Source organism: Gigantopelta aegis, chromosome 10, assembly GCF_016097555.1.
Source record: "Gigantopelta aegis isolate Gae_Host chromosome 10, Gae_host_genome, whole genome shotgun sequence".
NCBI classification, from domain to species: domain Eukaryota; kingdom Metazoa; phylum Mollusca; class Gastropoda; order Neomphalida; family Peltospiridae; genus Gigantopelta; species Gigantopelta aegis.
This window is the reverse complement of record NC_054708.1, coordinates 3962438-3978262: the sequence shown is the minus strand read 5'-3', so window position 1 is coordinate 3978262 and position 15825 is coordinate 3962438. Positions and strand designations below refer to the sequence as shown.

Here is a 15825-nt window from a genome sequence, read left to right as displayed (position 1 = left end):
CAATGAATAATAAATCAGTGTGCTCTAGTGATGTCGGTAAAGAAAACAAACTTAACTTAACCATTCCCCTTTACCCAGCTTCATTTATGATGAATTATCAGTTGTTATACACACGAATACACAATGATAAAGGCACTCATTAAAACGTGATAATGATAAAATTACAGGACGTAGTAAAACTGAATGTCCCCCCCCCCCCCTCCCCATCCCCATACACAGATGCAAAAGAACACCTCAGGAAAATTAAATTTCAGTCTTACATGAGTGGCATTTAACAACTATATGTATGTAAAATGATGTTTCTGTCTCCGAATCTTTGTTCGTTAAAAATCCGAGATTAGTCTAATAACAGTTAAAGTTTGTTTTGTTTAACGACGCCACTAGAGTACATTAATGTGTTAATCATCGGGTATTGGTTGTCAAACATCTGGTCATTTTGACATATAGCTAAATAGTTTCCATTAGTTGCAAAGGATCTTTTATGGTCACTATTCCACAGACATGATAGCACTTTTGATATAACAGTCGTGGTGCATTGGCTGGAACGAGAAATAGCCCAATGGGCCCACCGACGGGAATCGATCCTAGACCGACCGCGCATTAAGCGAGCGCTTTATCAATGGGCTACGTCCCGCCACTTAGTCTATAAACGAAAAGCGGTCGGCAGGCATATCATGTTACCTTAGTCTAATAATAACAAGCGGTCAGCATATCATGTTACCTTAGTCTAATAATAACAAGCGGTCAGCATATCATGTTACCTTAGTCTAATAATAACAAGTGGTCATGCCTATCATGTTACCTTAGTCTAATAATAACAAGCGGTCAGCATATCATGTTACCTTAGTCTAATAATAACAAGCGGTCAGCATATCATGTTACCTTAGTCTAATAATAACAAGTGGTCATGCCTATCATGTTACCTTAGTCTAATAATAACAAGTGGTCATGCCTATCATGTTACCTTAGTCTAATAATAACAAGTGGTCATGCCTATCATGTTACCTTAGTCTAATAATAACAAGTGGTCATGCCTATCATGTTACCTTAGTCTAATAATAACAAGTGGTCATGCCTATCATGTTACCTTAGTCTAATAATAACAAGCGGTCAGCATATCATGTTACCTTAGTCTAATAATAACAAGCGGTCATGCCTATCATGTTACCTTAGTCTAATAATAACAAGTGGTCATGCCTATCATGTTACCTTAGTCTAATAATAACAAGTGGTCATGCCTATCATGTTACCTTAGTCTAATAATAACAAGCGGTCATGCCTATCATGTTACCTTAGTCTAATAATAACAAGTGGTCATGCCTATCATGTTACCTTAGTCTAATAATAACAAGCGGTCAGCATATCATGTTACCTTAGTCTAATAATAACAAGCGGTCAGCATATCATGTTACCTTAGTCTAATAATAACAAGCGGTCAGCATATCATGTTACCTTAGTCTAATAATAACAAGCGGTCAGCATATCATGTTACCAATTTAGGTCGAGAAAATTTACAGACAGGATTAGAGTTGTATTGACATTTTACCCTCGTTATCGCCCACTCGACTATGAGTAAAATTTATTTTTACTCCACAGAATACTAAATATCACAGCGATAGTATTATAATGTATTTTTTTATTATTTATTTATTTCAACATATTTTCTTGCTTATATCCAATTAAGGTTCAAGCACGCTGTCCTGGGCAAACGCCTCAGCTATCTGGGCTGTCTGTCCAGGACAGTGGGTTAGTGGTTAGTTGTTAGTGGTTTATTGAGTCGTTAAATTCGCTCTAGGAGCCGTATGTCCGATGGCTTAACCACGACACCACCGTAAAAATACCCCCTTTTGTCTAGTTGACGAGAATTCTGTATTACTGGTTCTGCTTTCTCTGCCCCTGGTAAGTTTAGGTTAGGGGTGGCCCTAATATGACTGCTGTAGAAAGTATCGTGTGTGGGACAGGAGGGGTGGTAAGTTCATATTGTCCACAAACTGTTAGCAAGTCGGTGTTGTTTACATCAAAGTTACAACGAATATTTAGAGTAAACCAAGGTGCTCTCGCTCTCTCTCTCTCTCTCTCTCTCTCTCTCTCTCTCTCTCTCTCTCTCTCTCTCTCTCTCTCTCTCTCTCTCTCTCTCTCTCTCTCTCTCTCTCTCTCTCTCGCTCAGGGCGGGATTTAGCTCAGTCGGCTGAGTGTTCGACTAAAGTACTTGCGTCGCAGGATCGAACCACCTCGGTGGATCCATTCAACCGATTGTTTTTTACTCTCGTCCCAGCCAGTGCACCACAACAGGTCAAAGGCCGCGGGATGTGCTTTTCTGTCTGTATGAAAATGCATGCTACTAATCACATGCTACTAATCACATGCTACTAATGGAAAAATGTAGCGGGTTTCCTCTGATGACTTGTTTAACATTCAATAGCCGCTGATTAATTAATTAATTTGCTCTAAACAAAATAAACTATACTTTCTATCTCGCTCTTCCTCTCCCTCCCTCCCTCTCTCTCTCTCTCTCTCTCTCTCTCTCTCTCTCTCTCTCTCTCTCTCTCTCTCTCTCTCTCTCTCTCTCTCTCTCTCTCTCTCTCTCTCTCTGCTCTCTGCCTATGTTTATGTCTATATCTCTCGCTCTCACACACACAAAGAAGACACACACACACACTTTCTATCTCTCACTTTCTATTTCGCTTTTTCTATCTATCACGATCTCCCTCCTCTCTCTCCCTCCCTCCCTATATATATATATATATATATATATAGAGAGAGAGAGAGAGAGAGAGAGAGAGAGAGAGAGAGAGAGAGAGAGAGAGAGAGAGAGAGAGAGAGAGAGAGAGAGAGAGAGAGACACACACACACACACAAAGATATAGAGAGACAGAAAGAAAGAAATGTTTTATTTAACGACGCACTCAACACATTTTATTTACGGTTATAGGGTGTCAGACATATGGTTAAGGACCACACCGATTTTGAGAGGAAACCCGCTGTCGCCACTACATGGGCTACTCTTTCCGATTAGCAGCAAGGGATCTTTTATTTGCGCTTCCCATAGGCAGGATAGCACAAACCATGGCCTTGGTTGAACCAGTTATGGATCACTGGTCGGTGCAAGTGGTTTACATCTACCCATTGAGCCTTGCGGAGCACTCACTCAGGGTTTGGAGTCGGTATATGGATTAAAAATCCCATACCTCGACTGGGATCCGAACCCAGTACCTACCAGCCTGTAGACCGATGGCCTAACCACGACGCCACCGAGGTCGGTGGGTTTTACTTGAATGCTTGAGACAAATGTTATGTGTCCGAATAAATCTGAACGGCAAAACCCTCGATCAAGATCGTATCCCTACACACATACATCCTTCCTGCAGCGCCATGAAGAGGACTGCCACTCACAGACTAGTTTACTAAGTCAAAACTAGTAAAACAAACACAGCTCATTGGAATAAATATGGCTGTGATGACATGCGCTCATGAATCACTGTCAAAACAGTCATGATATCAGGTGTTCTTGAAAGATGAGCATATCCTGCCCCATTGACCGGTGGTACCCGTTATGAGTACTGCCACCACAGCTGTCAAGTCAATGTTTATATTTGGTTTATGAATAAACTATTAGACTATTAATGTTCTTTGTTTTCTTTAAAGTCGGGTATGGTCTTTACTAGTATTCGTTATAATCAATTCCACTTGTATGTTCACACATTATTCATCTTAAAAATGTATTAAAACGAGTTGCATTTACCAGCATTTGCCATGAACAAAATGTACTTGTAGAATACATGTAATTGACTGCTGTTCTCCATTTTCAGGACCATCGTGCTCACAAAGCCACTAGACACTCGGGCGGTTCACGCCCTTGATTCCATACAGCCTTTACCAGAGTTTGACACCCAATAGCCGATGTATTTTCCGTGCTTGGGTGTCGTTAAACATTCATTCATTCATTCAGTCATTCATTCATTCATCCCAGGCAACTACATCCACTCCTGCACAAATGAACGTCCACTTGCTCCTGTCGTACCTGGAACCTACTTGGACCTCATAGAAGAGTGTGGGCCATTGACTTGTTTGCGTCATATAATGATTTCCGCAGAATTAGTCGTGTATACCTAAATGCATAATCATCTACTCATTTAACACTCACCAGCTCAAAATTCTCAGATTTTATCAGGAGATGAAACGTTAAATGTTTGTTTTGTTTATCGACACCACTTGAGCACATTTGTTAATTAATAATCAGCTATTGGATGTCAATTATTTGGTAATTCTGATACGTAGTCATCAGAGAAAACCCGCTACATTTTTTTCTAATGCAGATAGGAATCTTTTATATGCACCTGCCCACAGACAGGATAGCACATACCACGGTCTTTGATATACCAGTCGATGTGCACTGGCTGGAACGAGAAATTGCCCACCAACGACCGTGCATCAAGCGAGCGCTTTATCACTGGGTTGCGTCTCGCCTCGGAGATGAAAAGCAGCAGGTGTCTTTTTATATGCATTTTCTCACACAGGAGATAGAACATTCAGGGGCGTAGGCCCCCCCCCCCCCCCTCCCCCCGCTGAAGCAAAAATAAAATAGAAAAAGGTCCACTTGGTTCATATTCGACCCCCCCCCCCAGGTCCAGATCACGCTACGCCCCTGACATTGGACGGCATTTCATATACTATCCGTAAGACATTCAATGACATAGGTCGATCCCCGTCAGTGGACTATATTGGGCTATATCTCGTTTCAACCAGTGCACAACGACTGATATATCAACGGTCGTGGGATAGTGCATATAAAAGATCCCTTGCTGCTAATCGGAAAGAGTAGCCCATGAAGTGGCAACAGCGGGTTTCCTCTCTCAATATATGTGTGGTCCTTAACTATATGTCTGACGCCATATAACCGTAAATAAAATGTGTTGAGTGCGTCGTTAAATAAAACATGTCTTTCTTTCTTTGAATGGAATGGGATTTAAAAAAACACTTAGGTCTAAGTTCTCTTGTAACCCAGAGGGTATGGCAAACTCAGACATGCTGGCAAATGTAGTTGATAATAAAAATTTGGTTTATTTAACGACACCACTAGAGCATATTGATTTATTAATTATCGGCTATTGGATGTCAAACATTTTGTAATTCTGACATATAGTCTTAGAGAAGAAATCCGTTACATTTTTCCATTAGTAGCAAGGGATCTTTTATATGCAGCATCACACAGACAGGATATCACACACCACGGTCTTTGATATACTAGTCGTGATGCTTTGAAACGAGAATGTAGTTGATGGTTTCTCGACTACGGTGCTTCCGTCCTAGGGTCGAACCACCTCAGTAGGAGCATTCTTTCTTTTTTGTCATAATTGTTTTATAACCAGTGCATAACAACCGATATATCAAAGGCTGTGGTATGTGCTCTCTGTAGCAAAGAGCATATAAAAGTTTCCTTGCTGCTAACGAAAACTATTATTTTCTCTAAGACTATGAGTAAATAATTATAATTATAAATGTATGACATCCAATAGCCTATGATAAATAAACCAATATCCTTTAGTGGTGTCGTTCATATTTAACCACCGGCCTCGGTGGCGTCGTGGTTAGGCCATCGGTCAACAGGTAGGTACTGAGTTCGGATCCCAGTCGAGACATGGGATTTTTAATCCACATACCGACTCCAAACCCTGAGTGAGTGCTCCGCAAGGCTCAATGGGTAGGTGTAAACCACTTGCACCGACCAGTGATCCATAACTGGTTCAACAAAGGCCATGGTTTGTGCTATCCTGCCTGTGGAAAGCGCAAATAAAAGATCCCTTGCTGCTAATCGGAAAGAGTAGCCCATGAAGTGGCGACAGGGGGTTTCCTCTCAAAATCTGTGTGGTCCTTAACCATATGTCTGACGCCATATAACCGTAAATAAAATGTGTTGAGTGCGTCGTTAAATAAAACATTTCTTTCTTTCTTCTTTCATATTTAACCGTGGTGGATGCAATCCAGACGTATTTGGCGCCCGTAGGCCTTAATATTGTGCGCCTCCTGCACCAAAAAACCCCCAAAACAAACAAACACAAACCTACAAGTGTAATGCTATATTTGCTGTAATCAGTTAGTGGTGGAGATCCTGTAGAATAATGAGTAGATTCTAACTCTACCACTGTGTAAAAACATTTAGGAACTGGCGGGTAAACGTGAAGGGCGGGAAGAGCCATGGATCTGACATAAAGAGTAGAATCTGCTACTAAGTGGGGGAATGGAATTTCGTGCGACATGCAAAACAAAAGTAGTTTTTGCGAGATTTTGACCCCCCTAAAATGTGTCGCCTATTCGGCCTGTGCAGGGCATATTTCAAAATACTAGTTTTGGTGTCGGATGGAATTTGAAACTGTGCGCATGTATTCCTTTTAAGTCATTCCATTAGGAAGTAAAGTAATAGAGTTTTGTAAGAGGCGGGAGGAGCTCCATTAATATCATGCATAACAAATTCCTTAATAAACCAAGTTTGATTCGATAAAATTTAAATAGTTTTTGTGTCGGTCATTGATAGAAATCAAGGATGCCAACTTAAAAGAATCGATGCAACATTCTAACAAAAGTATATGAGGGAAGTTTGATTAACCAATATTATTTCATAACCAAGAAACATGTTTGAAATCTAGATTAGTTAACTTACTTTTCTGATTAACCCTTTATCTTCTATGGGCATTTTAGTTTTGGTGTCCGATGGAAATTATATTTTGGTGTCGGATGGAAACAAATGTTATACATTTCATCAATATAATTTTAATGAATATGTCATACCCCACCCAAGTATATATTTTAAAATGCTTTCTTCATCATCATACTTCATGACTCTTAAAGAAGCATTTCAAGGCCTTTAATGGATAAAATTGGATATTAATTACATTTTGTTCCTTAGAATACTAATGTGTGTACACCGTGTGTTTCTGGTATTCCTAATGCTTATAATAGCTTAAAGAGGATTTTCTCTAAAACATGTATGAAATTATTGACGTCAGTTTAAGCTGCTAATTTGAATGTTTGTGTCTGATTTTGACCACTTTTGAAGTATGCCCTGCATTAATAAGACTTTGATCCAAGCAAGTGTCAGATAGCTGGTTGGCTGACTAGCGATCCACTTCTGATCGTATGATCCACAGCGCACATCCCGCTCCCCGACCACCTTGATGGGTGAGCCAAGTAGTAAGCAACGAAGCGATAAACCATGATCTACGGAGGGCGATCGATCCTGTGACCCGTCGCACCTCAGTCGAGTGCTCTACGACTGGGCAACATCCCATAGTCTTGTGTAGAGAGATATCAGCTATACCCGTCGCACCTCAGTCGAGTGCTCTACGACTGGGCAACATCCCACAGTCTTGTGTAGAGAGATATCAGCTATACCCGTCGCACCTCAGTCGATTGCTCTACGACTGGGCAACATCCCACAGTCTTGTGTAGAGAGATATCAGCTATACCCGTCGCACATCAGTCGAGTGCTCTACGACTGGGCAACATCCCACAGTCTTGTGTAGAGAGATATCAGCTATACCCGTCGCACCTCAGTCGAGTGCTCTACGACTGGGCAACATCCCACAGTCTTGTGTATAGAGGTATCAGCTATATGCATAGATGTACGAGCTCCTATTGTTGTAGGGGGCAGGATGACTTTTGTCCGAATTAAACGAAATCCCCGAATCTGGATTTTTCATATTGTACATAAGTTACAACTAATATGGTGGGTAGAATGATAGAAATACATGGTTAAAAGGCTTCAGGTTAGCACATTTTGTACATAAGTTACAACTAATATGGTGGGTAGAATGATAGAAATACATGGTTAAAAGGCTTCAGGTTAGCACATTTTGTACATAAGTTAGAACTAATATGGCGGGTAGAATGATAGAAATACATGGTTAAAAGGCTTCAGGTTAGCACATTTTGTACATAAGTTAGAACTAATATGGCGGGTAGAATGATACAAATACATGGTTAAAAGGCTTCAGGTTAGCACATTTTGTACATAAGTTAGAACTAATATGGCGGGTAGAATGATAGAAATACATGGTTAAAAGGCTTCAGGTTAGCACATTTTGTACATAAGTTAGAACTAATATGGCGGGTAAAATGATAGAATTACATGGTTAAAAGGCTTCAGGTTAGCACATTTTGCCTCAATATCTCTATTGTTTTTGCTCGAATGAGAGGATTTGCTCCAGCAGTAAGGGGCAGTTGCCCCCCGTCCCCCTGTCGCGTAGGCAGATGGTTATATGGCTGTGTATTTCTGATTCTATTACTCTTCCACGTATTGCGGAACACAGTATACTGGCTAGATCGGTAAATAACAAATACTGCCATAATTATTCAAACTGGGTTTTTTTTATTAAATTCAACTAGGTAGAAGTGATACTAACAGAGAATAAAAAGAAGTAAAATATTAAAAAATATGAGGGTCTTGTTATCTGAGATTATCAATGCAACACCGTGTTTTAACAATAACAATAATTTGCACAGAAATGTGGTGTATGTTCTACCCATTAAAACCAACCCGACAATTAATATGCTGTAACCTCCTCGATTTCACCAATGACGAATGTAATATGTTCATCCTGTCACTGGACGGAACATAACGGGTAGATCCATTTCTGAGTCAATACCTGTCAGCACTGTATGGCCTACGTGACTAAGTGCAGCAAGACTGTGGTGGACAAAGCTGTCCAAACAGAAATCAGCACGACCGCGCCACTGTTGGGGTTGGGCGACTGGACAGGTGGTGGCGCCACTTGACAGTCACATGACCTCAGAGCAGAGGCAAATTTCATCTGCATCGTGTTATCTGAGACCGACATCCAGTGGAGAGTGTAGTCGAACAGTTGTCCCTGGAGACACGGGTGTTGTCTCATCTCTTCCACTACCGCTGGACATTCAGGTCGACAGCTGCCGAAAACGTTGCAGTTGCTCATCACCTAGAACGAAAATAATGAAAAGTTTGTTTTGTTTAACGACACTAGTAGAGCACATTGATTTATTAAACACTGACTATTGGACGTCAAACATTTGGTCATTTTGACATATAGTCTTAGAGAGGAAACCCGCTACATTTGTCCATTAGTAGCAAGGGATCTTGTATGTGCACCATCCCACAGACAGGATCCGGTGCCACTAGTTCGAGTCCCAACAACAGCATGAGACCATTTGTGAGGCCAGAAACGATTTAATTATCCCGTGCAAGAGCGTTATTATATATGTATGTAATAGTCAAACCCAACATGCATACAATATATATATATATATATATATATATATATATATATATATATATATTCATACATCAATACATACATCAGTACATACATATATACATACGTACATACGTACATACATACGTACATACATACATACATAATGTTTTGCTTGGATTTCCTTGTCTACATTTTGTGTGTACCTTTTTGTATATTTCCTGGGCATCTGGATGGGATGTGTTGAAGATGACGGCCCAGCAATCGAGGGCTTTGGGAGAGAAATCACACATAGACACATCCTTCCACGTGGTACAGCTTTCCGTGACGTTCTGTTTGGGGTACACCGTGAACAAGCCAAAACACATCTCGTCGTAAGAGCCTTCGCCGTAGTATGTCGTCTGCTTCTTGGAGAGAGAGCGATACACGCACGTCGTCTTCAGGTGGTCTCCGGGTAGAATCACTACAGGCTCGTCGTACCTAAATAAATGTTAAACCATCGGTCATTCAAAGGTCATTGAAGACATGTTGTATCGGGATTATAATTTACATGCACGTTTCATCATTAGCATTGTTGTGGGGGGTTTTGGGGGGTTTTCCCGTGATTTTATTATAACATTGAGTCTGCCTTTCTGCTTATTGCCTTAGATAACCTCTAACCCTGTTACGATTCATGAATATATCATTATCTTTCAATTAAAACGAACGTTTTGATGACGATATGTTTATTAATTTGGATGGTTTCGTTGTGAATATCCGTGTTTGTCGAGAGTTTAATGTCAAGGGCTGGTAAATGTCGGTGGCGTAGGTTCGAATCCCATCGACTGTATACCCTTTGTATTTTAATATATTAATGTAATAACAGACTGCTGATAAGCAATGTTGTCCATATATGTTAGGGTATATTCAACATTTGTGTTATATAAATTAACATAAAACCCATCATACTGGTTTCTACTTTATATAATTTCTATCCATTTTATTTTCTTGAGTGATGGTCTAGTTTATAAAGTATGTCTACCCTATGAATTGTTTTCGAGACAGCGGAACAATGTCATCGCTTACAATGATATGGTAATGGTCTCCATTATCACTAAAACGTTTGTATCAAAACAACAGAACAGTACTTTGTATTGCATACAAAGAATGTATAAAATGGCAGTCTAATGCTATGATCAGATTGGAGGTGTGGTACCATTATTACAACACCTGTTTTAAATAAGAAACCCGCTTCCTTCACATTTATTAATTGCAATGATTAATCCAGATACACTCTCCTACATATATATATATATATATATATATATATATATATATATATATATATATATATATATATATATATATATATATATACATGAGACGCACATACCATGACACGGACCAGTCGTGTATGACTGGTTCAAAATTAACTTACTGGTGAATAATGGGCGTATCGTAGCTGTAGATGGGGTCGTATGCCAGATCGGTAACCTTCGTGTCTCCTCGGAACAGTTCGACATTTTGTTCAAAACCTGATCGAGAAAGTAATGATATAATTGCTGTTCATGCATGTATCGAAATAAAGTATATCTTCTATACTCTGGTTATACAACTCAGCCAAGGGCTAGATGTTCATATACAAACTAATGGCCTGCTACTAGTTACATGAACCCTTTTAAACGTGTTGCTGTTGGAAGAACAAAGTAATAAAACCCCTTATCAACAGAGAGTAATCGATCCTAAGTCCTAAACGGGTACTCTACCACTGGGCTACATCCAACCTCTCGGTCACCGTGATAAGCAACTTTGAGTGAAGATATACATAACTCTCACAGTTGGAATACGAATATATTATTGGCCACTCCGACGGCTATCAAATACTTGATTTGAATGCATTTGCAATACGACTAAAACTTATTTTATAACTAAGTACCGTAATTTAGTTTATGTTTAACTATGGTGGATAAATCAATGGAAGATAATTATTATCCTGCTATTGATGAATGGTATAATATCATCAATATAGGAAACATTTAGCAAGATTATTTTGTTTAGATTTAGCCATCTAATCGGAAATTCCGACTCACATGCATAGACAAAGACATTGGCCATTGATGGAACAGAGTTGGTGCCAATAGTGTTTCATGTTACCTGTCTAGCTGTCCTATCACCAAATGTGTAATATGATATCAATGAGTGAGTCCAGCATTTTACATGTGCCTGCCTCGCTATACTTTTGTCTAGATTAGTAAATAGGCCTTCAGTCTTTACAAATGTTCTCTGTTCATCTTTCTTTGAATCAAATCCCACACACACACCTACACACACACCACACACACACACACACACACACACACACACACTCCTACCCCCGATTAAGGAATGCGTTTGTATGGTATTTGACTGTTGAAAAATCAAATGTTTCAATACTTGTAAACTTGTATTTGGATTGAGACTGATTAATTCGAAGTAAACCTTTGAAGTTTATAGTATCACTTATCTCTTGATAATGGTCACGATAATGGTTATGTTGGTGGTCCACACAATAGATCTCTCCGTATATGGATTCTTATGAAGTTTGGAATCCATAGTCTACGATATTCTTGGACAGCATTAACAATATAGTTATAGTCTCAACTGCGGTTTCACTGTTTACGATATCTGAGACCATACTGGATGCATTTTAAAGGTTGGTATTGTCATTGATCACTTTTTACAACATGCTCATCTGAGTGCCGTTGCACGAAGAGATCTTTGTGCTACGATTACCTCAAGTGTGCAAAATATATAGTTATGCACTTAAGGTTATCTTAGTGCTAAGTTCGCGTTGTGCAACGGGTCTCTGTAACAACCATTGTTGGAACCCAACCACTATTGTTACCCGTGAATACTAATGTGCGCAAATGCAACCACTATTGCAACTTTTTTGTGGGTTACTAAAAATGTAATACGTAAAATTAATGGAGGCGAATCCAGTACCTACCAGCCGATGATTTACCAACTACGCTACCGATGCTGGTTGCATATTATACGTCTGCGTGTGACTTTCTACGTCCACGGGTCGTATCCATCGACTGATGTCACAATTATGGGTGCAACCGCAACAGCTAATGGCACGGGGCTTGACACTAATAGGCGCAATGGCAATTTACATTTTTCCAGTTCTATGAAGGCAACCACTACTGCCACTCGTTGTTAACAGTGGTTGCAGGTGCGATGATTATTGTAAACGGGTTGCACTAATGGTTGCAGTTGCGATGATTATTGTAAACGGGTTGCACTAATGGTTGCATTTCGCCTATTATTGTCAACGGGTGACAATAGTGGTTGCATGTCGCCCATTAGTGTTCACGGGTGACAATAGTGGTTGCATTTCGCCCATTAGTGTTCACGGGTGACAATAGTGGTTGCATTTCGCCCATTAGTGTTCACGGGTGACAATAGTGGTTGCATGTCGCCCATTAGTGTTCACGGGTGACAATAGGGGTTGCATTTCGCCCATTAGTGTTCACGGGTGACAATAGTGGTTGCATTTCGCCCATTAGTGTTCACGGGTGACAATAGTGGCTGCGATACAATAATGGTTGTTACAGGACTTTGGTTTGTAGCGAACTCTACATCCACAGCCAGTGAATTCACAGCTGTGACTGTTCTAGTCAAGCGTTCAGGAAGCCCATCCAACGACTGATGCGTGCATCCTTCATGCCACCTTACTAACAAACCATAATGAATACTCTTCTAAAACCACACGACTATACTGAACATCTGTAAGCACTAACAACATGGAACGAACGTCCTACCTAGGTAGTGCATGTGGTTCAAGGCGCTGGCGACGCGGATCGGTCCCTTGAGGATTTTCCTCGTGCAGTCTGCTGTGCACACTGACGTTTGCATCACGCGGGCTTTTCCTGGAGGAATCTCCAGCCAAATGTTGCCTGTCATGAAAATACCAGCGTCGTACTTCCGGCGGTTCGGGGTGTACAACAGTGTTAAACCGGAAGAGTCAACGTAGTCCTTTTTTAGCTCGGGGTTTGTCCAGTGAAACTGTTGATAAAACAAATAATAATAATAATAATAACCCAACATCATTATAATACTCAATTTGCATCCCCGTGGTCTGGTACCTGTACAACAAAACATCTCCACGAGTAGAAAGAAAAATAATGCTCGTTTTCTAACATAGCAGGACATTGTTCAGTTATCCTTCTACCCACAACATTAGTTGTAACCCATGTAAAATGCATGGTGATTTGTTTGCAACCCTACATACCTGTTTCCGGGATTTTCGTTTAATTCGGGCAAAAATCAGCCTGCCACCTACAAAAATGTGTGCAGCGCAAGGCGACAAGTGATCGATATGAAGGCTACAAGGTGCCTCAGACGCTATCGCAGAACTGGTTGCCACCAGACTGAGTCACTGCACAACGAGCCATTTCAGATAGGAATCTCAGCTTTTGGTCTCTATAATCTTAAGACGTTTTACAAACATTGTAATAAACGGAGTGTTTCACACTGGACACAAAGGAGATGCGTACATGAAACGTGCTTAATGCCGTTAACCTTTACACGTAATCTGAACGCCAAAACCGTATTCCGATATTAAAATCGTACCTTTGCACAAGGCAGAGTCGAAATGAAGTTATGCAAGTTCTTAATTATTTCCATGATTCCCAATCACTTGCTCGTCCTTAGCAGGACCATCACTCTCCTAGGAGCTTCTTAACAAGATGTTTCACCCGTCTTGCACCTCCCGTAGGAGGACTGCCACTCACACGACTAGCTGAGAATGATGGGAACATTCCGAAATTTAGCTGGTAAGACCAATGTTCTAATAAAATGGGGGGGGGGGGAATTGCATAGATAAATTAACTATTAGTAGCACCTTAATAATATAATAAGTTATATTTAAATTTAACCTTAGTTGGTGCTAATTTACTTTTTTCATCAGGCTGGTTCAAAAAGAAAAAATAATAAACAATTTAATATAAATAATATATATATATATATATATATATATATATATTTAACTTTTACCAATTAATTACTGGAGGACAGAGGTTAGCAAAGGGGGGGGGGGGGGGGGGGGCATCGCGCCCAATCCGGTCTGCGATCCAACAGGCAGGTAAAGCCCAAGGTGGCTGGTCCGGATTTCCATGGGGCAGGCGCGCCGGGGGAAGGGGGGAGGTTAGGCCTCCTACCAGGCATAACTATCGGTCGAAACCGCCTACGCCCTACCGCACCCAAAAATGCACCCTATCACGGCTGGTAGGTACTGGGTTCGGATCCCAGTCGAGGCATGGGATTTTTAATCCAGATTCCGACTCCAAACCCTGAGTGAATGCTCCGCAAGGCTTACTGGGTAGGTGTAAACCAATTGCACCGACCAGTGATCCATAACTGGTTCAACAAAGGCCATGGTTTGTGCTATCCTGCCTGTGGGAAGCGCAAATAAAAGATCCCTTGCTGCCTGTCGAAAAAAGAGTAGCCTATGTGGCGACAGCGGGTTTCCTCTTAAAAACAGTGTCAAAATGACCATATGTTTGACGTCCAATAGCCGATGATAAGATAAAAAAATCAATGTGCTCTAGTGGCGTCGTTAAATAAAACAAACTTTACTTTACTTTTATTTATATAAAATATCAAGGGGTAAAATGCTAAGAGGAGGTTAACTAATGATCTAACAAATTTAATAATAGCTAAAAATATAAACATACATACATACATATCAATAAAGACTTTTTTTTAAAAGGTAAAAGGACTGGATGGAAGCGAATCGCCTATGCGACCGCGACCTTACTGTCTTCTAATTCACTCACTCATCACTAAAAGGAAAGAAAAATAATTATAAATACTAAAACCATCACCTGGAACGTCGGGTGGGAGGCGGCGACACTGCCAGGTGTCTTTTGTAGAGACAGTCCTGTGATGAATCTGTCGGGTACTTACTGCAAACCTTCCTCAGAACAATATCGGTTTACTTCTAGTCATTATGGCAAAGACGATATGAATACACGTGATTATACCTGAAGAGCTGCCTTCTTGGTGCCAGTTCTACCAATGTGATACCCGGCGTCTTTGTACAGACACTCTCCGGTCATGCCTAGCGTCCAGATTCCTAGCACCTCTGTACAACCCTGTGGAGTCATGTAGCACTGGTACGGTTCACTGGTAATCTGCACTGTGCAAACACAGAACAGGATGTCAACTCAACAAAATAGAGTATGTATTTGTTTGTGTGTCCTTGTGGGAGAGAGACAGACAAACACAGAAACAGAAACAGAAAGAAAGAAAGAGACAACGAAAGAAAACAAATAATTAGACAGATATAGTGGTTATGCAAACTGGGGAGATATTCTACCCTGCCCTCCCATCCATGAGATAAACGTAAAGTAAGCTAATCTTTTCTCTAGCCCAGTGACACCAAATGATGGCACGATAGAATAAAGACTCTCTCTCTCTCTCTCTCTCTCTCTCTCTCTCTCTCTCTCTCTCTCTCTCTCTCCCTCTCTCCCCCTCTCTCTCTCTCCCCCTCTCTCTCTCTCTCTCTCTCTCCCTCTCTCCCCCTCTCTCTCTCTCCCCTCTCTCTCTCTCCCCTCTCTCTCTCTCCCCCTCTCTCTCT

General features: G+C 40.7%; 1 protein-coding gene across 1 annotated transcript in view; it reads right to left on the bottom strand.

The window, feature by feature from the left end:
* Positions 1-8344: 8344 nt before the first annotated feature.
* LOC121382865 overlaps positions 8345-15825 on the bottom strand; it is a 14457-nt gene continuing 6976 nt past the window's right edge. Inside the window, exons 6-10 of the mRNA XM_041512495.1 lie at positions 15230-15384; positions 13007-13250; positions 10642-10738; positions 9431-9704; positions 8345-8951 (exon numbers count right to left, since the gene is read on the bottom strand). Coding sequence (XP_041368429.1) covers positions 8661-8951; positions 9431-9704; positions 10642-10738; positions 13007-13250; positions 15230-15384 — 1061 coding nt within the window. The 3' untranslated portion in view covers positions 8345-8660. The remainder of the gene's footprint in view (positions 8952-9430; positions 9705-10641; positions 10739-13006; positions 13251-15229; positions 15385-15825) is intronic.